Here is a 20,737-nt window from a genome sequence, read left to right on the forward strand (position 1 = left end):
CATATTTATATTCTAAAACAAAAATCTTAAATTGTTAAATTAATATTTAAAAATATTCAAAATATTCTTAAAAAACTATTTATAATCATTTATAATATTCTAGATAGTCTTCAATTCTTAAATTGATGTTAAAGAAAAATTAAAATAATCTATAAAATATTTTCTCTAAAGATGCATTATAAATTTTTAAAAATTACAATAGAACATAAAGTTATCATTTTTGTATGACTGCAGACAATGCTTCAGACAATAGTTTGAAATCGTAATCCTTAACTTATTATGACAGTGGGGTGGATTTCAACAACTTGACTGTCTGATCCACCATGAGAATTAATAGCTCCTGTTTTTATTTCTTTAAAACTTTCTCACATATTTAACTGATAAGACTCATTATCAAGTAGTTGGTGTTTTTGCGGTGTTTCAAATTATATCCAGTTTTGCAGTTATGAATTAATATCGTAAGTATCATTGTTGATTTCTCTCGATCTCCTTTCATATTTAGGTATATAACATAAATCACTTTCAATCTCTTATTAGATAGAGATACGTCAACTGTGGATCAATCTCTTATTAGATTTTCTGTACCGTCATTTTCAAGTCGCCACTACTAAAATCTGCACTGCGTTTTCGGAGATTACACCTGTCAAGAAATACGCGGCGATGATCTGAAAGGAAAAATGGATTCAAACTCTTTAGCAGTGGACCTCGCATGGAATTGTGAATTATCTCATCCTTATTTCACTCACATTTGGATCAAACAACCAATCATTTTGTGTTTGTATCACTATGTATGCTTGCTTGTATGTTGATAGAAATAAATGGATGGACACTTTTAGGTATTTAATGAGATTCCTAAAATAGATATTAAATTTTATTTAATGTTTATGGTTTTAATTTTCCAATTTCAATGCTTACAACTTGATCTGATGTGGTTTTAACTTGTTTATATATTTAATTTTCCAATTTCAATGCTTACATCTGATAGACATCATTTTTTCGATTATAATCCTCACATTTTGGTCTCACACATGATATCATTAAAATCCATCCCGTCATTCATTCTTTTGCCAAGAAATAAGTTGTCTTCATCGGAAAGAAAAGCTCAATCCAAAAAATGTGAATGCTGTGAATTCGCTCTACAATCTCGTCCTCGTTTCGCTCTCAGTAGGTTAGTAATCCAAATGAAGCGTGAATTCCGTCCTCTCATAGATATCTGTATATATATTCACGAGACTCGACTTCTGAGCACTACCCACTTCTCATTACTTGTGATAAATAAACAGGAGAAGAATTAGAGATTCAGAGGGCGTGCTGGGATATGATGGATTATAGGGGGAGAATGGAGAAATCAATGCTGAGTATTTTGGTTGGGCTATGGATGATCAGTCGCTCTGTAGCTGCTGTAAAACAGCCATATGTGCCGGCCATTTTTGTGTTCGGAGACTCAATAGCAGACGCAGGAAACAATAACTACATTCCCTACTCTAAAGTGCGTGCAAACTTCACACCATATGGCATTTCCTTTTTCCCCCACCCAACTGGTCGCTTTACCAATGGCCGCACCGCTTTTGATTTCGTGGGTTTGTATAATTTGATGTTTCAGTCCCAAATGCTCTGCCTTTTTTTTACTCTTTGGATAATGTGATCCAGGTTTACTCATTATAGATCAGAATATTGGAGGTGTATGATGCATTGATTTTGGTTGCAGCTAATTACTTGGGGCTCCCATTTCCTCCTCCATATCTGAAACCAAAGGCCAATTTTACAAGAGGAATAAATTTTGCATCAGGAGGTAGCGGATTGCTCGACTCAACGGGCGCCGAATCGGTCTATTCTTCTTTCCGTTCCTTTATTTAGCCGCTATAAAAAGAGTTTTGCTTCAAAAGTTAAAAATAGGTTATGAAATCGGCATGAGTTTTTGGAAGTTCATGCAGCATTCAAATATTGATCGAAATGAGTTTTTGGAAGTTCATGCAGTATTATCAATTGTATATGTTTTGAATTCAAATTCCAATTTTCTTTTTATTGTTTATGGGTTGTTTTAATTTTGTTCAAAACTATTGATTTAAAAATATACATAGTTTATTGATATTTTTTATATTGCTATCAGAATTCAATTATGTAGTTTTGGAGTAAATTTATTGATCTGTATTTCAAGAGTAGTGGTTCAAAAGAACCCGTCTCTCATCAAAATTATATATATATATACATATGAAGTCCAAATTGATCTCATCTAGATGTGGTTGAGTCATGGTGGATTGTCATCTAGTGTGCCCCTAGGGGCTCGTCCTGAGACTTACTATAAATAGCAAGTTTTGTTAGGAGATTTACTATAAATAGTATTTTTGGCATGTAGTTGTGTACTATAATTAGTAAGTTGTCTTTTGATATACAGTGTTCAGATTGTTCTGAAATTTCTTGAGAATCAATACGAAAGATATTTTGCCCATGGTTTATTTTTGGTATTATTTTATCAAGTTTTTCTATGTAAATTTGAGTGTTATGTGTTTTTGTTCTTTCTGCAATTTCCTGCACTAGAATTTGTCATGAAACATGAGTCAATGAGTTTAAGTTGAAAACAATACAATATTCTGATAGCAATATGCCAATATCATAATACATAGTCCATTTCAAAGAAAAATATTAAATAAACTATGAATTTTCTTTCTATCATTATATGAATCATTAAAAGATAATTTACCAATTGACCTATTTTTTTTACAATTCATATAATACTCAAAAGATTAACTTTAAGAGTCAATTGTATATATTTTTGAATAGATATGTCTAATCTTTTCTTAATGTTAATGGGTAATTATTGTATATAATTTTGTATAGATATTACTTACATTTTCTTAATATTTATGGATTATTTTAAAACATCCAGATTGTTGATTGTTTTTAGAATCAACTGTGTATGTTAATAGATTGTTTTAAAATGCCCATTTGAAAACATGCCCTGGGATTGTTAAATGAACAAGCCACGAATTTCCTTTTTATTATTATATGAATCACTAAAAGAATTCAATGGTTCACCGTCTTCAATCTTGCAGAACATTATCAGTCTGAGTAACCAAGTAAAGCTATTCGAAGAGTTTTCTTCTAATCTAACGAGAACGAACTCATCTGGACCTTCCCAAGCTAAATCCTACTTAGGCAAGTCTTTATATTGCATTGCAATTCAAGGCAACGATATTGCCTACTACACAGCCAACACTGCTCTCCAAAACACCACTACTCTTGAACAGTTCGTCAAGCTGATGCTAGCGAAATTCGATCAGTATGTACGAGTAAGTAGCTGAATTTTCTGCTTACGTCTCATTTGCAAACAGTAGTGATTTTCTTAAACAAGAAGAAAGAAGAAGAAGAATGATGATCATGTTGTATTCTTAAAAGATCCTTTTCTAAATCAATTGTGTATAGCTTTTACCATGCATCATTATAGAAAAATGATTTAGAACATTCATGAAAAACCAAACCCAATTGATTGTAAAGCAATCTTATACAAATACCAAGTAAACCAGGGATAACTTATGCTAATGATCATTTTGTTATGCGACTTAGAGGCTTTACCATAGCGGGGCAAGGAAATTCCTTGTATTCGACATTCCAGCTGTGGGGTGTACTCCTTATAGCAGATTTGCTGGATACAATGAAGACAAAGGTGAATGTGTGGATCTCCCAAGCCAGCTGGTTATTGAATATAACAATAATTTCAAGACCCTTGTGGCTCAACTCAATCAAAATCTAGATGGGGCAACCATCATTCAACTTAATACTTTCAATTATGTTATGGACATGTTTGAAAAGGCTAAAGCCTATGGTAAGCTAAATCCTGAACAAGTCTCTAAGTTTTCATATTTTTAACCCAGTGTTAGCTATTTTTTTGCTGAAACAGTGTAACCAGTGAATAGTAAAATTTGGGTTGCAGGGTTTAAGGATTTTACGACAGCATGCTGTGGATCAGGAATGTTTCATGCACAAGTGAGCTGTGGAATGACTAAGCCACAGCCTGTGTTTTGCAACGATATAAACACACATTTGTACTGGGATGGAACTCATCTCACTGAAAAAGTTTATTCCATGTTTTCACGCCAGATTTGGTCAGGGAATTCTTCTTACATATACCCATTTAATCTTTCTACCCTAGTCTTCGGTAAGAACAGCTCTGGTCATTGACTATGAAAATATTATGTTTCCTGAAGTCTGTTCCCTGTTTTGTATTTTGAAGTAGTATAATATAAGATACAGTTTGTGCTTCTCAACACAATCAATTTTCTTTTTTTTAATATATCAATTTGACCAAGTTAATCATTTTTTCAATACAATGAAGTTATTAAAACAATCTATTAATTATCTTATGATATAACTTAAAAGAGGATTGAATAATATGTTTTTCATTACTATAAATGGGAAGGGTTTCAACCTTTTACAGACTAAAAACATTTGTACAACCAAATGTCAAAGCTACATCTAGGAAACTCAAGTATAAAAGATATATTGAGAGGATCAATTTTGCAAAATATTATTCAAGAGATATATTTTACATAGATTTGTATAAATATAAACATAGATACTTAAACATATATTAAATTTTGTTTTAAAATTATAAAGTTTGGCTTTTGCAAACAAATTGAAGAGAACATATTTTTTAGAAAGAAAATAAAACAATGTTTGATTTTTTTAAAGATTTATAATAAAAACATATCCTTACAACCAAAATTGACTTTTTAAAGAGACAATAAATAGATAATTTGTAGAAATAAAATAAAACAAAATCAAAAAATTGAGATTTATTAGAATTACAATAGAAACATATCTTTACATCCAAAATTGATTTTTTAGAGAGAGATTAAATAAATAATTTGTAGAAAAACATAAAACAAAATCATGAAGTATTTTAAGATTTATTATAGAAACATATTCTTATAAACCAAAATCTTATTTTTTGAGAGACAATAAATAAATAAAATAAAATTGAGTTTTTTAGAAAATTTATGATAGAAGCATGTCTTGGTGGATTTTAATGTTTAAATTTGAGTTTTATATTTAAAAATTAAATCAATACACTTAAAAATGGAAAGAAAGCTGAAAAAAATGAACGTTTGAAAGGATAACAAAAATAAATAAAATTACTATAGTTTTTACATAATTAGGGAAGAGGGATAATAATTGAACATAATAGTTGTCAAAATATTTATTAGTTTAATGTCTCATATTTTATTTAATAGTAATGATATAGCACTAATAGTTGTGAACTAAAAGTTCTTAGTGGCCAAAGGGGGACACTGACATGTACATATGCATATGTATTCTCTCAAAACTGTGTCTGACTTTTCTGCCAAAGGGGGACATTAAAATCAATATTTTTAGTTAGAATTTTACCTTCTCTTACCTACATCAATTAAATTGCTAAAAAACTGAGGATCATATAAATTTTAAAAATTGTCTCTAGATTCTAAATATCTAGTACATATTTTTTCTTGTAATTTCTTATTGCATATTTTATTTATTAATCAGTTTTTTCACGAGATTATAATATAACTAAAGTATAATTTTCATAATTTATAATTTTTTAGTTTATATTTAAATTAGCCTTTTCATTGTCATTTAAATAAGATCATTAATATGTAGTGTATTAAAATCATAAAATGTATTTCATCATAGTCATTGTGTACATACATGTCTCTTGTAAGAGACACATCTCTTCATTGACATGTCTATTTAAGAATCTTTAGATCCTCTTATTTGAATATATGAAAAATATTATAAAAAATTTATTTGATACTCCAATTTTTCTACATGATATCAGAGCAACATATTTTATGTACCTATTGGAAGTGACAATTCTTTGATAAAAGTTTGCATTAGACAATTCTTCGTTTGCTGCAGGGAAAGTCACTGAAGGTGCTGCAAAGAATGGCATATTGGTTCACTCTATTGGCAATATGAACTCTTCTTTTTGGATCTAAGTAAAAATTTGCAATGAAAAAGATCGAAGTGTTTTGCAAAGGTGGTTTATCCAAACAAGCAGTTCTATTGAGAAAGTAAAGACATTAAGGTAGAGACAAAGTATATTGTAACATTTGAATGGTTTTCTATTTACACTGCCTTCTAATATTGATCTTTATTATCATTTGAATATCGAATTTCATGGTGACTTGGAATAGTAAAACGTGGATCTGAATTGATTCATCAATCGACCTTCATTAAAAAAGAATGGGAGGAAGATAAGGAGCTATACTAGATAAGATGAGCTTCTCCTCTTTGTTGATACAGTGGTTGCATAAAGCATTTTACTTGCAAAGAGGTGTCTTGTTAAAATTTATTTTTTGTGAAATGAATTCAAGGCGAGGGTATAGTGCAATAATAACTATAGGATATTTCTGCATCTAGGAAAGTGTTTGTTGTTTAGAAGATTAGAAGCTTGTAGCTGGTAAAGTCACTAGAGTCAAAGGTTGAATCAAGGGTTTGAGAGGCCACAACATTTATAAGATTACTCTCTAGTCTAAAGATACAAATATGGAACAAGTTTATAGTGAAAGATAAAAGTGGAGGATTTCATTAAAGGTGATAGAATTAGAGTAGAAGGAGATTTCTTTGTAGCGGAGAGGAAAGTTTGGTCTACTCCACATTTAGTCATTGGAGCAAAGAGATCGTAGAAAAAAAGATCATATAAATTTGAAAGTAATGAGAAAAGATCATAAAAGAGATTCAATCATAGTTATTGATAGATTGGTAACTATAGAAATTGGTATATACAAAAAAAAGAGGTCAAGCAAATCACACTAAATGACAACAAATCACAATCAAAGGGAAGGAAATTGCTAGCTTAAATTTTGAAAGAGGTATTAATAATTAAAGACAACGCTAAAGAAAACTATTTAAGCCTAAATTGCCACCACTACTAAAAGAATAATCACAAAGTTTAATTGCCAAAGTGATAAATGGATAATTTAATTGTCAAATTTGAAAAACCTCAAACTACCACAATTGAGGAGAGATAAATTAGCTAAAGGAAATCAAGGCAAAGGAGAGTTCACAAGATTTCAATCATAAGAAATAAGTAAGTCATGATAAAGGAAATTATAGAAATTTGTAAAGAAAATTGTTTACTAAAAAGAAATCCGCAAAAAAGACATGTTAAAGATGTCAAATTAGGTGAAGTGGATATATAATAGTCTCTCAAGAGATCACTGCCTCCATTACAAGAAGAGATTTACATTGTTTTTTACATTAGTTTCAAAGAAAAGATCTCATTGGTAAGTGTGAGAAAAGTTTCAAATTTAAGAAAGAATTGATCCAAGTAGCGCCATGTGGCACCACCGTGCCGGTCCTCCATTAATAGTCGAACAAAAAAAAGATTGTTGGGGGAGTTCGATCCCCTAACCTCCACCATGCATTCATAGCCTCTATCGTTGCACCGCATAAACTTGCGGCAGTTTTGTTTTATTATCTAAAACGGTTTAGTGGTTTTGAAATGTGGTCGCCGGGGGTTGAACCGCCGACCACCCACTCACCAAAATGCTTGTATGCCGTTGTGTCAATAAACCAAAATTATTACCAACGACGTTCAATTTAAATTATACTTAAGCCCGAATATGGTTAAATAGTCTTCTATGATTATTTACAGCCATGTAAATGGAATAAAGCCTAACAAAAAGACAAAAGAGGTTGGGCATGAAATAGTAAGGGGTTAATTTAGTTATGCTGATTTTTTATTTTTTTTTTGTAAAGGGGGTTTATTTTATTAATTATGATGGTTAAGCTATTATAGCAAATTTGTATGTATAAAAAGGGGTGTAGGTGCTTAGTTTTGGGAGCAGGTGAATTTGAGAGAATTAGAATTTTGAAAGAATTTTATCAGCACAAAGATATTGTGAATATCTTCAAGTGAAAAGTGCAAAGAGAAAGAGATTGTGAATGAATTTTTAAGCTTGGATATTGTAACAAGTCATGTTTTTTGTTTGACGACATTAATAAAGCAGTTCCCAAATTGAGAAGTGGACCCAAAGACATAGTCTTCAAGGACGAACTTTGTTGTTTGTGTCTCTTCCATCTCTTTCTTGTTCTCTCATTTCTTTCAGTTTATGTTCTCTCATGAATGTTATTGCAAATAGCTTATTTAAAGTGTTTGAGAAGCATAACTCAGTTGTAATAATCTCAATTGTTAAAATACATAATCACGCATTACTGTTGTGATCAGTGATTTAAAACTATAACTTTATTCATTGAAATGAAGTCTATCAAAATTCAATAAATCCATGACAAAAATAAAATCCAACAAAAATCAAGTCCAAAGGCTAAAAAAATGAAAGAAATTAATATTCAAATTTTCAAATTAAAATTAAATGCTAGAAGTAGTCATTTTTTTTATTATAATCATTTCTACTTATATTCCATTACATTATTATTTTTTGTATAGAAGCATTGAGAAATGTATTCATTATATAGGTACATTATAGTTAACTTATTTTTTCCATTACCATGTAATTTGATTGAATCTATATCTTTTTGCATAGGTTATCATCTTTTTTTGTTCTTTTAAGTCCTAGTTATTTTTTAGTACTCATTTATATTAACTATTTTTTATTTGTTATTTTAATTTATACTTATTTCTATTAATTTATATTAGCTATTTTTAAAAACATATACTAGTAGTACAAAAATTACTGTTAGCATCAAGTTGAATAAAATATTTTGTTTTTAAGTGCCAAAGATATACGTTTTGAATAAACAAAATCATAATTAAAGAGAAAACATAAAAAAAATATCATTAATGAAATAATGAATATATCTCAAATGTTTTATCTAGGGATAAATTTGATAAAAAAAAAAATTCTATTTACCCAAAAGATTTATTTTTTTTTTGATAAAAGTGGATAGAACCATTGAACTATATTAAATTTTAAATTTTTTTTACAATGTCTAGTTCAAAAAGCATTGAAGGGAAAGAACCAGTAAGAAAACCCTTCAGTATTGCTTAAGTAACACAAGCCTATTCTACCCAATACCAAATGCCCATTGGCATAGTACATCAAAAAACCCATCCCAATTACATAAGCCACATTAGATATAAAGGAAGCCGCCAATAGAAGCATATAGAAGGAAGATTAAAGTATGATCACCGAAGGATGCATATCCATTGCTGCCAAAAAACACCAGTCTGAACCACCCCTGTTTATGAAACAAAATTCTCCAACCACTAGTTAGAATTATACCACATAACAGAAATGAAACCATAATCAGACACCCTATCAAAATAAACATTGTGATCAAGCATAGTAGAACCCACACCAAAGAAAAGCCACACCAAATAAGGAGGTTGATGAAGACTACAACTATGCCCTTCTTTAATTCAAATATTCCAAAATTAAGGAAGGGATCTCATCCACACTTACTTCTCGCATATTAGCATCACTATCAATGGCTAAGTTAGCCAAGAAATTTGCAATCTTATTCACTTCCCTATAACAGTGGGAAATCAAGAAGGAATCAAAAAACTCTAATTTTTGCAAAATATGATCAAGTATATATTGTAATTGCCAACAATTCGACTTCCTTTTCATGACACTTTGAATAATAACCATAGAATCACCCTCAATTATCCAGTCCTTAATTCCCAAAGATATAGCCATATCCAAACCAAAGGACAAAGTGAATAATTATGCACAATTGTTAGACTTGAAACCAATCGCATGACAATGATCCTGAATAAATCTTACCTTATGATCATAAATTACCATACTTGCCCCTGCCAGGCCAGGGTTCCCACAAGAAGCACCATCAAAATTCAATTTAAAGTGCCCTTGCGGAGGACGTTTCCAACAAGCAAAATTTCTCCTACTTATAGCATTAGTCTTATTTAAAATAGATCCATGAGAAGGTAAGACTGATAGCATTCTCCAAACTCGAGTTACCCTACCATCCCAATGAGAACAAGAGGTAAGGGTTTCCAAATTCTTATAGATAAAAGACAAAGCAACTTCAAAGATGGAAGATTCAATCCTCAATAAAACCTCAACCAAGGAAGAACTTGTTTGTTTAAAAATCCTATTATTACACTCTAACCAAATACTCCAAATCACAATAGATGGAGAAATAATCCAAAGACATGCATAGAAAGATGAGGCAAATAGGAAAGGCCAGGCTCTAAAGTGAGAAAGGACATCCTTACCAATAACAAAGGATAGATTAATCTTTTCAAACAACCACTGCCAGCAAGCATAGGCAAAATCGCAGTGAAGAAACAAGTGTGCAGAGGATTCTAAATTTTTATTACAAAAGACACAAGAAAATACTGCAGTAATACCTAACCTATCCAACCTCATTCCTATAAGGACCCTATCCTACACTGCTAACCAAGCAAAAGCACCAGCCTTTGGGAGGCAAGCCATATGCCAAAATAGCTTGTATGGCCAAGTAGATAAATCTTTAGCAACTAAGAGAGAATTATAGCCATCCTTAACTGTGTACTTACCAGAGATATTCCTTGTCTAGATAAGCTCATCGTTAGCATCAGAAAGAATTATTACTCTCTCTGCCAACATTTTTTCATATTCCAATTTCACATTTTGATCAATATCTAAAAACTCAATTTATTTCCATTTTGCCACCTTAAGATTCCCACTATACTCAATTTCAAAATAATCAGCCACAAAGACACCCCAAAGGGAAGAAAGAGTGGAAATTAAAGGAGACCAATCCCTCAAGTTCACTAGAGGGGGATGTCCATTCCAAACTTCCTCCCAAAACCTGACCTTTCTACCATTATGTACAATCCATGAGAGATGAGGCAAAATCACTGATCTACATTTACATAGAAAATTCCAAATAGCTGAACCAAACGGTAAATTAGAAACTTGAAAAACATATTCTCTTGGTCCATTATTTAAATATTTAGCAAACATAATCTATGCCCAAAAGGAGAATGGTCTCTCATACAATTTCCAAACCAGCTTAGCACCTAAGGCTAAATTCTGATTTTCCAGACTCCTAATGCCTGTGCCCCCAAGGTTTTTAGGCAAACAAACTTTATCCCATGCTACCAGAGGGAGTTTCTTCTTACCATCTTTATTATTACTCCAAAGGAAGGAGCTAAGAGTATCTTGCAAACTAATAAGAGCCGCTTTCAGAGACTACAAAACATACATGAGATAAATAGGAATGACATTTAGGATAGACTTAATAAGAACAATCTTACCACCCAAAGATAACCATCTATGATTCTAGGATAGGATCCTTCTAGAGATAGCTGAAATGATCTTATCCCAAAACTCAACTCTATCCTGCTTAATGAAGAAAGGTATACCAAGATAAGAACAAGGAATATTTCTAGATGCAAATCTCCAAAAAATCTTCAATCTATCCTGAACCAATTGTGAAGCATGAAGGAAAAAAAACTTTGACTTATCAACATTGACTCTCTGACTAGAAAAGGATGCATAATTCTATATTATCACTCTTGCCTCACCCAAAGAGGCCTAACCAAACAACAAGGTATCATCTGCAAACAAGCAATGTGAAATGTTTTGTGGAACATTCTGAATCCTAATTCCCTTCCAAAGCCCTCCCAACTTAGCGGCTCTTATAGCCCAACTGAACGTTTCAGCTAAAAGAGTGAACAAGAAAGGAGACAGGGGATCCCCTGCCTCAAACCCCTAGAAGAGGAGAAAAAACCACAAGGGGAGCCATTAATTAGAACCAAGAACCTTGCAGAAGAAATACAAGCATTAATCCATTTGACCCATGCCTTGGAAAAGCCCAATTTAAGAAGAACAACACACAACGCCCCCCATTCTACTCTATCATATGCTTTCATCATATCTAATTTGAGGATCATGGCTGAGATTCTCGGAGTAGAAATAGAGTGCAGAACCTCATGTGCCATTATAGCTCCCTCTGTTGTCTCCCTTCCTGGAACAAAACCACCTTGTTCTAAAGAAATGATCTTAGGTAGAATTTTAGCCAACCTTAAAGAAATAGCCTTGGTGAAAATCTTGTACAAAGTATTACATAAAGCAATAGGGCGAAAATCAACAAATGTTTTGGTAACCTCTTTTTTAGGAATAATTGCAATCATTGTATTATTAAGCTCTTTCAAAGCAGACCTATTCCTTCTAGCTTCCTCAAGGGCCAATAAAACATCATTTCCCACAAAATCCCAACATTTTTGAAAAAATAAAGGAGTAAAGCCATCTGGTCCTGGAGCCTTATTAGGGTTCATTGCAAAAACAACATTCTTAACTTCATCCAAAGAAAAAGGAGACATCAAAATTTTATTATCTTCCGAAGATGCCAAAGAAGGAATATTAGAATAAATGTTATTATGAAGATCTCCATGCTTCGAAGACAATAGTGACTTAAAAAACCTAACTTCCTTTGAAGCAATATCCTCTTGTTCTGTTAAAAGTCTACCATTTGGACACTCAATACAAGCTATCCTATTTTTACTTCTCTTAATTTTTGTTGAAGAGTGAAAATTTTTTGTATTTCCATCACCATCTAAAAGCCAAATCTCCCTTGATTTCTATCTCCAATAGATTTCTTCTCTGGAAAAAACTTCTTCAAGCTCTACTTTTAGCAATTTTAGTTCATCAAAAACAAGAGGCACCATACCATGTTGAATCACATGTGAATTAAGACATTCAATCATATCTTGAATCCTTTATTTTTCTTGAAAGATGTTCTTAAAATGCAAGATATTCCATTCTCTAATATTAAATTTCAAAAATCTCAACTTCTTAGCAATTTGAAACATTCGGGATCCAAATCAATAAGGAGCAGAACTCCACCATTTATTGAGCAAAGGCAAAAAGGAAGAATCTCTAAACCACATAGGTTCCAATTTAAAAGGTGACTTAAAAGGAGCTTTATCTTCCAAAATTGATAGGGAAATTGGAAAATGATCTGACCCTGAAACTGGAAGAATAGAGGAAAAAAATTCAAAGTCTGAATCAATCCAAACATCTGATAACAAAAACCGGTCTAACTTTTCCGCAATCTAAGAAAAATATTTTTGCATATTTGTCCATGTGAAAATCCCATTCTGAAACTGACAATCAAAAAGACCCATATCCTTAATGAACATCCCAAAGTCTTCCATAATTTTTTTATTAGGAAGAATACCTCCTTTCTTTTCTCCCAATTTAGTGATAGCATTAAAATCCCCCCCAAAGATTATAAAGGAGCCATGCCTTAAAGGGAAGGAAATTCTCTTAAGATCTCCCCATAATTTAGTCTTTCGTTGAATACCAGAAGGAGCATAAATATTAAAAAGCCAAAACTTAACCTTCGAAGGCTTTCTTTTAACTAAGGCCAACATCCAGTTTACAGTAGAAGCAACTAGCTCAACCTCAATGTTATAGTTATTCCAAATCAATGCCAAACCCCTTGACGCACCACAAGCTGGAGAGGAGAGGAATTCCCACTTTCTCCAAGAAGAAAAAACCAAATCAACAGACTTCTTTGACAATTTTGTCTCTTGCAACATGAAAATATCACACTTAACTAAGTCCATTTGGGACTTAATTAAGTGCCTCTCGTTAGGGGCATTCAAGCCCCTAACATTTCAAGATATAATCCTCATTGCTCTCGAGGGGAGACTGAGGCTCCCCTCTTTTCTTTAGACGAAGAAGACTTTCCTTCTCCAAAACTACTCTGAAGATCAAAAGATATTTGTATATACATATTATTACATTAAAAATATTATATGATAAAAATAGTGCATAATACCTTAGTAATGAATATGGATTTCATATTTTTTATGATTAAAAACTATTAAATTTAATAGAACTAAATTGAATCAACAATAATACTATCTACATAATCCAAAAAAAATATTAAAAATAGTTTCAATAAAGAAAAACTACATAAAATTTAAATTAGTTTGTGCCAAATGTATATAATGAATTATAATTTTAGAAACCAAAATAATAAATGAAAAGGAGACTAAGAAAGTATAATGGCTTCTATTTTTTAAAACTTCCCCAAGTCACGTGTGTTCTATACAACTCTTTTGTGATTAATTGGTGACATTTTTTCCTATAATTCTCTCTAATTACTAACTTATTAATAGAGCAATGAAATCTAATATGTGAAGATAGCCTTTCTTACAAAAATAAATATTTTTTTCAACTACTTAAGAATTTCATTTTTTTCTTAATTATTTTCATTTTGAAGATTTGGTATCAAAATATGTTGAGAAGTTAACAAGGGTAAAAATTTGGTACGCTCTTAATGCATGTTTCACTAGATCTTATCTATTGTAGATTGTCAAAACACTGACCTAGATAATTAATATCTACCATGTCAATACTTCCATTAAATTTTAAAGGCTTCAAACCTAAATTACATGCTAACAAACACTCAACACTACTTGATCTATCTACTCCTATGATGAAAAATATAAACTTTTAATTATACACTTAATAAAAGACAAATATTTTCTTAAATCAATTCAAAAATAAAAAGATTAGAGAAGGTTTCATTTTTAAAAAAAAAAAATTATAAATATTTTTTTAAACTAATAGATTCAAAATTGAAATCGAATTATACATCATGCTAAACACTACAACAATCAATTTTCCAGTAATATCAAATGAATTCATGTGTGTGCAAGAAAGAGAGAGAATGTGAGCACATTTAAATTTTCTTTTTAATATGAGAGAAAATGGAAGCCTTATCATTTGAGAAATATTCTCTCACCTCCTAGTTAATAAGGAATAAATCATATCAAACTATCAATATGTTTAAATTGTCCAAAAATTCAAGCATAAATTACATTGCTGACAAACATTCAAACACAACCTACTTTATCAACCTAAGAGAAAAGTCAAATACTTTTCCCTACATGATGTCTAGGAGAAAGAGACAAATAATTGTCTAGATTAGCTTTCGTACCATGTCTTAAAAAATTTACTCATAATATACACTTAATAATGATAAAAGAAATGGTTAATAAATATCATTAATCCTCAAACGAGGACAATATTTCAAACAATCCGTTCGAGCTCGAATATTTAAAAAAGCGAATTCTGGAGGATCCTTAAATTATCATGACAGTGGGATGGATTTGACAATAGAGCCCAGCCTTTACATAGTAAAACATTATTATGACGCAGATCTGTCCAACATTGCACTTGGAGTGTTGGAATGGAATAAATGTATCATGCTTACAGTCACAAACATCAAAAGAATTTTTATCATCATCTCTTGCACTTTTCAACGGACCCAGCAATTTCATCATTAATTAAAATATATATATATATATTATTTCAACATTAATTCTAAAAAATATGTTACTTAGTGCGTGGTTTATCTGTATTGTCAATTTTACAAAATATACCTTCCAAAATAAATGAAAAACATCAATTTAATCAAAACATAGATTATATTCTTTTTACCATCGCACTTCATTTACCATGTCACTTTAGAAGAATAAATATTTAGTGACAAAGTAAACGAATAGATTATATTCTTTTTTCCAGTCAATGGACCCTCCCACTTTTATTCATTCAAATCTTTTGACAGCGGAGACTCGATATTGAGTAGTTGGTATTTTTCGAGTGTTTGAAACTGAAGTGTTTTTAGTTATGAGTTAATCTCCATCCACTCATTTTAGGTGAGATTCACGTTGATTTCTGTGGACCTCCTTACATATAATTTGGATATATAATATCATAAACAGTTTCAATACGTCAACTGTGGGCCCTTCAGTTTTGGTATAACATCATTTTCAAGTTGCCACAAAAATGTGCACTGTGTATTCGGAAATTACACCATCCAAGAAATATTTGGCCTTGACTCGAACTCTGTGAATGGTTTAGCAGTGGACCCCGCATGGAAGTGTGAATTAGCTCTACAACCCCATCCTTATTTTAGTGGCAGTGGGGTCAACAATCCACTTAAAGCGTGAATTCCGTCCTGTCATTAATGTATAGATTAGTTGTGTACCAAGACTTTGTTAGGGTGGGCTTGCATCAAATATATTTTTATTGATGTAATCTTTTGCATGTGTTTTTATTTTGAAAGGAAAAATGCTACTTATTATTCATGTTTCAATTATGGTTCATTCTTTGCTTATTCACTTTGTCAATTATTAACTTCAAATAAATAAAAAATATAGTTAAAAGTCACATGTATCAATAGTTGTTCATTTTATCTCAAATATTTAGCATTTTTGGACTGAAATTAGACCATTTGTGCATCTTATTGGTGCCCATAGCACACAAATATTGAGGTATCTTTAAGTAGGTATTTGGTGACACTTTGAAATGACCACTTTTTGAAAGAAATTAAGTTGTATACAGAGACAACTTTTTTAAAAAATGTTGAAATCTGATGTACCATTTAAGATCTATTTCAAGAGGCAAGATTAAATATATAAATATTTAAATGTCTTGTTGCAACTATACTTTCAAGATCCTTATCTTGAAATAATGATCTCTTGTATTATTTATTTTTCATTAATATATATGCATTTTTTAATTAAAAAAATATAAATATTTAAATAATATTACAATGTCTATGCATGTTGCTAATATTAAAGTAGAATTGTTTATTAATGTTTTAAACATTATTTGTGTTTTCATTTTTAGATATGCAAGTGTGTGTGTCTATATATATATATATATATATATATATCCACTTTCTTAGGTGGTTCATATGAAATTACACTAGATTCTTCTGTACGACCCATCTATTAGTGTGTCTTTCAAATGAGACATTTAAGCAAATCAAATCCTTAAAAAAAATTTGTTCAGTTGATGCATATTTATTTGTAGTTGTTGTTGGTAAGTGTCCAGCATATCCCCTCGGGATTTGACATGGTTTAACAACATTCTGTGAGATCCTTAACTGAGATGGTATCGGCATCTTTTGGGTGAAACAACCAACTCAACTCCCAATAGTTGTACTTGAGCTGAAATTAAGTAGCTTTGATTAATTTAAATAAAAAAGTTTAAAGTATGTTGTTTAGTTGATGTATGTTTCTTTTTCTTGTTGGAACTTTGTTTCTACACCTAGTGTAATTGAATCAATGTTTAAAATGTGTTGTTTAAGCCAAATTCTGTGTGACCAATCAAGTTCATGCATAGACCTATGCTATGTGACCTAATCTAAACTAATAGGAAACTTAAGAGATGAGATCAATTATAACTGAACTAATAGAAAAGATTAACTATTTGATTTAAGATTGAAATAAAAACATACAAAATACTATAATAATATATTTTTCAACACTATCAGATAATATAAAAAGGGAAAAATATGTTTTTTAATTTAATATTTGAATTTAAAGTCTTTCGATTGAAAAAATAAACGATCTTCCTATAATCACCCACCTATTAGTTGACATAATCAGATAAACTATATTAATAAAAATATAAACTTTAAAAAAATATCAAACCTAAATTATATGTTAAGAATCAGTCAACACCACCCAATTTATATAACCCAAGAAGAAAAAGTATATATTTAATAAAAGAAAAAGGGAAATGCTTTTTGCTACCGACAACTTGACCAATTCAAGGAAAAATATATTTAAACAGAACATCTAGTTAAATAAGATAAATAAATATTTGTCCTCAAACGAGGATAATGCTCTAAACAGCACGTTCGATTGTAACTTAAAAATATGCGAATTCTCGAGCACCGTTGAATTACTATGTAAGTCGGATAAATTTGACTATAGAGGCTAGTTGTTACAGTAAAACATTATTATGACGCAAATCTGTTCAACATTGCACGTCACGTGTTGGAAAGGAACACAAGCTTACGATGTTTGTGGAATAAATGGATAGTGGTTACAGTGATCAACATCAGAAGAATAATAACTATTCACTTATTTCTTTTATGATCTTTACACTTTTTGACTGATCTGGCAAAGTCATCATTAATTACAATAGAAAATGGATCCTTCATCAAGAGGGTTGGTATTGTGTAGTAGAGCAACTGTTCTAGGGTACTTTTGTTCTGATTTAAAGAGTGTGTTGGAAATTGAGTCACATTTGAATAGTATATGGACAAGTATATGAAAGAATCATTATCTTAATATTTTTTAGAAGGTATATTTTGTATGAGAAATTTAGTCCAACAGCTTATACATTTGTTATATTATGAAAAATTTCAAAGTATCAATGAGGTTTCAAATCGACAAGAGTAATCTAAATCCATAGTGATATTTAATCTAAGAGATCATCTCCTAGAACTTCAAACACAACATACTAATCAATTTGTATTGTAATTCATTTTGTAACTATATAAATTACAACTTTTTATATTTAGTTTGGAATGGAATTAACATCTTCTTAGGCTGCTTGTCAACTAGATGTATAATTAATTTTCTTAGTTCAATCTATGCAAGAGGAATGTGAAGGTTACGCTCTAGCTACAACAAATCAAAGAAAAAGTTATGAAGTTTTAGCTTGATAACAAGCTAGGGAAGGGGGCCAATAGGTAATGCATGTACCAATACTTGTAATGGTAGGTGAACAAAATTAGCCCTATAATCACGCACTAAAAATATAATGTCAATGCTTATTCCCAAAAAGACTCCTCTAAATTTTAAAAAGTAACCAATCATGTCATGCCACATCAATGCACCATTAAACATGACTTAGTGCACACCTTTTAGTCTTGTCACTTTTTTGGGATTATTTTGGACACCTTAACAACAATGCATGATGGTGTGGCATCCTATTTGACCATGTAGACTTGAAAACAACTTTTTTGAGTAAGGGACATAGGATTTTGGGAAGCGCAAAGTTAGGGTACACACATTCTTGGCCTCTCCCCTAAGTCATTGGAAAAGTCTTATTCAACTATGTAACTTTTGGTTCTTTATTACAACCTTGTGATTGATATTTTATTGGACAAATATTATTATCAAATATTTTTCATAATTTTCTCTATTGAAATATTTATTTAATTACTTTGTTAAAAATATATAAAATATAGCCAACAAATTGCCAAAAAAAACAAGCTGCTCAACAGACATATTTTAACCTTGAACCCGCACATGAAAATTCAAATCTAAAGCATCCTTAAATACCAATGGTATTTTTTTTTAATGGGGATAGATTTGTCACTCCAGTGCTCCATGCAAGCCATCAGAAGCTTCCAACAATTTTAAAGTTTATGAAATATTTAAATAAAAGAACTTTGCATGCTTGAAACTGGGCCCCTTAAATTTGCCATAGAACATTTTCATGTCAGCACTAAAACGTGCACTACATATTCACTATTCATAGATTACATCTGCTAAGAAATATGTGGCATTAATCCAAAAGAAAAGATTGATTCTAGGGCACCCTACTTGGTCTATACCTGTAAGCAAGGCACACAAGGCACCTAACTCGCTCCAATGTCATCCCAAACTGGGACCTAAAGTCCAAAATGGAGAGGAGAAGCCAAAACTAAATGTAGAATAGAGTTGGATCAATCATGTCAAGCAGAGAAGACTAGGAATGCTAAAATAGGGCCTAGATAAGTAATATATTGCATAGGGATGCAATTTATCATCCTAATTTAGCCACCACTTTAATAAAGTATGATCTTATGCTCATAAATTCTCGATAAAGGATAAATTAAGAGATAGAGAATTTGATAGCAAGAGAAGCTAGGGATAGGAGAACACTAAATTTGAGGGGTGATCAAGTATAGAGATAGACCAAGCATATAGGGCACAGAAGGCCAAGAATGGAATCCTGTCAATTCATAAAAGTAACCTTCACAAAGAAAAACAACATTAGTACTATTTAAAACACAAAGTTCCAATTCAACTACTTGAAGAGACCTCAATAATCAAAATGTCTTATCCACTAATATCATTCTCGACAAGTTATTACAAGAGAACAAGTGGACATATAGAAGGAACAAGGACATACATCAATTAAAAGGAGAAAAGACCATCATTCAACACTAGCAAAGTGTGTTATGCTATGGGTTCATGGGAGATAGAGAAAGACAAAGCATGGATTTCACAAGCTAGCAAGATGTATTATGCAAGGTGATCCATGGAAGCACAAGTTTTCATGGGACAACAAGTCATGTTATGTTGTGTGATCAATGTAAGAAGAAAGAGTCAGAATGGTTTAGCAAGTTGTCTTATGCTACTTCATCTCATCCTAAAATTGTAGCACAAGGAGGGTTGAAAGGTCTAGCAAGTTGTGTTATGCTAGACAACCTACCTCAAATAAGTTTAAAAAAGGAAGATTTTGAAGGTCTAGGAAGTTGTGAACCTAGTCAACTCATCCTGCTATATAAGTCAATGTCTGGATTTAGGAGTTAAGCATCTCGTCTAAGAGTTTTGGTCTAGTTTTGATAATACAACAACCTATATAAGACATGCATTTGAAAATGTCTATTTTTTAGAATGAAACATCATGACTAACACTTTGGTCTAGTTTTGAACATGTACATCCCATCTAAGACGTGTAATAGAAAAAATCTTGGTTTTGGGAAAGAAGCATCTTTTCTAAGACTATGCTCTAGTTTTGAGCATATGCATCCCATCTAAGACATAATGATAACCAAACAAAGCATGTTGTTCATAAGAAAATCTATAAAATTAATTTAAAAGGGATAACCGAGAAAGGCAACATGCAAAGAAATTTACAATTTGAATAGAAAAATGATAACCAAGCAAGGCATCATGCCAGTAAATCCATAATTGATTGAACATATGTTACAAGGAGGTTGTGATGTATGCCCCCCCTTAAGATGTCAACATAATTTT

General features: G+C 31.2%; 2 protein-coding genes across 2 annotated transcripts; both read left to right on the forward strand.

The window, feature by feature from the left end:
- Window positions 1-1,251: 1,251 nt before the first annotated feature.
- Window positions 1,252-3,302, forward strand: LOC131056163 (GDSL esterase/lipase 7). Its single transcript, XM_059208283.1, has 3 exons — window positions 1,252-1,580; window positions 1,709-1,827; window positions 3,054-3,302. The coding sequence occupies exons 1-3, from the start codon at window positions 1,319-1,321 to the stop codon at window positions 3,300-3,302; spliced, it is 630 nt and encodes a 209-aa protein (XP_059064266.1). The 5' UTR covers window positions 1,252-1,318.
- A 376-nt stretch (window positions 3,303-3,678) lies between these two features.
- Window positions 3,679-4,295, forward strand: LOC131856289 (GDSL esterase/lipase 6-like). Its single transcript, XM_059207857.1, has 2 exons — window positions 3,679-3,823; window positions 3,932-4,295. The coding sequence occupies exons 1-2, from the start codon at window positions 3,793-3,795 to the stop codon at window positions 4,177-4,179; spliced, it is 279 nt and encodes a 92-aa protein (XP_059063840.1). The 5' UTR covers window positions 3,679-3,792; the 3' UTR covers window positions 4,180-4,295.
- The last annotated feature ends 16,442 nt before the right edge of the window (window positions 4,296-20,737 follow it).

This window comes from Cryptomeria japonica, chromosome 7 (genome assembly GCF_030272615.1).
Source record: "Cryptomeria japonica chromosome 7, Sugi_1.0, whole genome shotgun sequence".
Taxonomy (NCBI): Eukaryota; Viridiplantae; Streptophyta; class Pinopsida; order Cupressales; family Cupressaceae; genus Cryptomeria; species Cryptomeria japonica.

Excerpts from the sequence above, each read along its gene's own strand:
- LOC131056163 (XM_059208283.1), top strand. The coding sequence starts at position 1,319 with ATGATGGATTATAGGGGGAGAATGGAGAAATCAATGCTGAGTATTTTG. Across the intron at positions 1,581-1,708 it reads CACCGCTTTTGATTTCGTGG|CTAATTACTTGGGGCTCCCA; the intron begins GTTTGTATAATT and ends TTTTGGTTGCAG. Across the intron at positions 1,828-3,053 it reads ACTCAACGGGCGCCGAATCG|AACATTATCAGTCTGAGTAA; the intron begins GTCTATTCTTCT and ends TCAATCTTGCAG.
- LOC131856289 (XM_059207857.1), top strand. The coding sequence starts at position 3,793 with ATGGACATGTTTGAAAAGGCTAAAGCCTATG. Across the intron at positions 3,824-3,931 it reads TGAAAAGGCTAAAGCCTATG|GGTTTAAGGATTTTACGACA; the intron begins GTAAGCTAAATC and ends TTTGGGTTGCAG.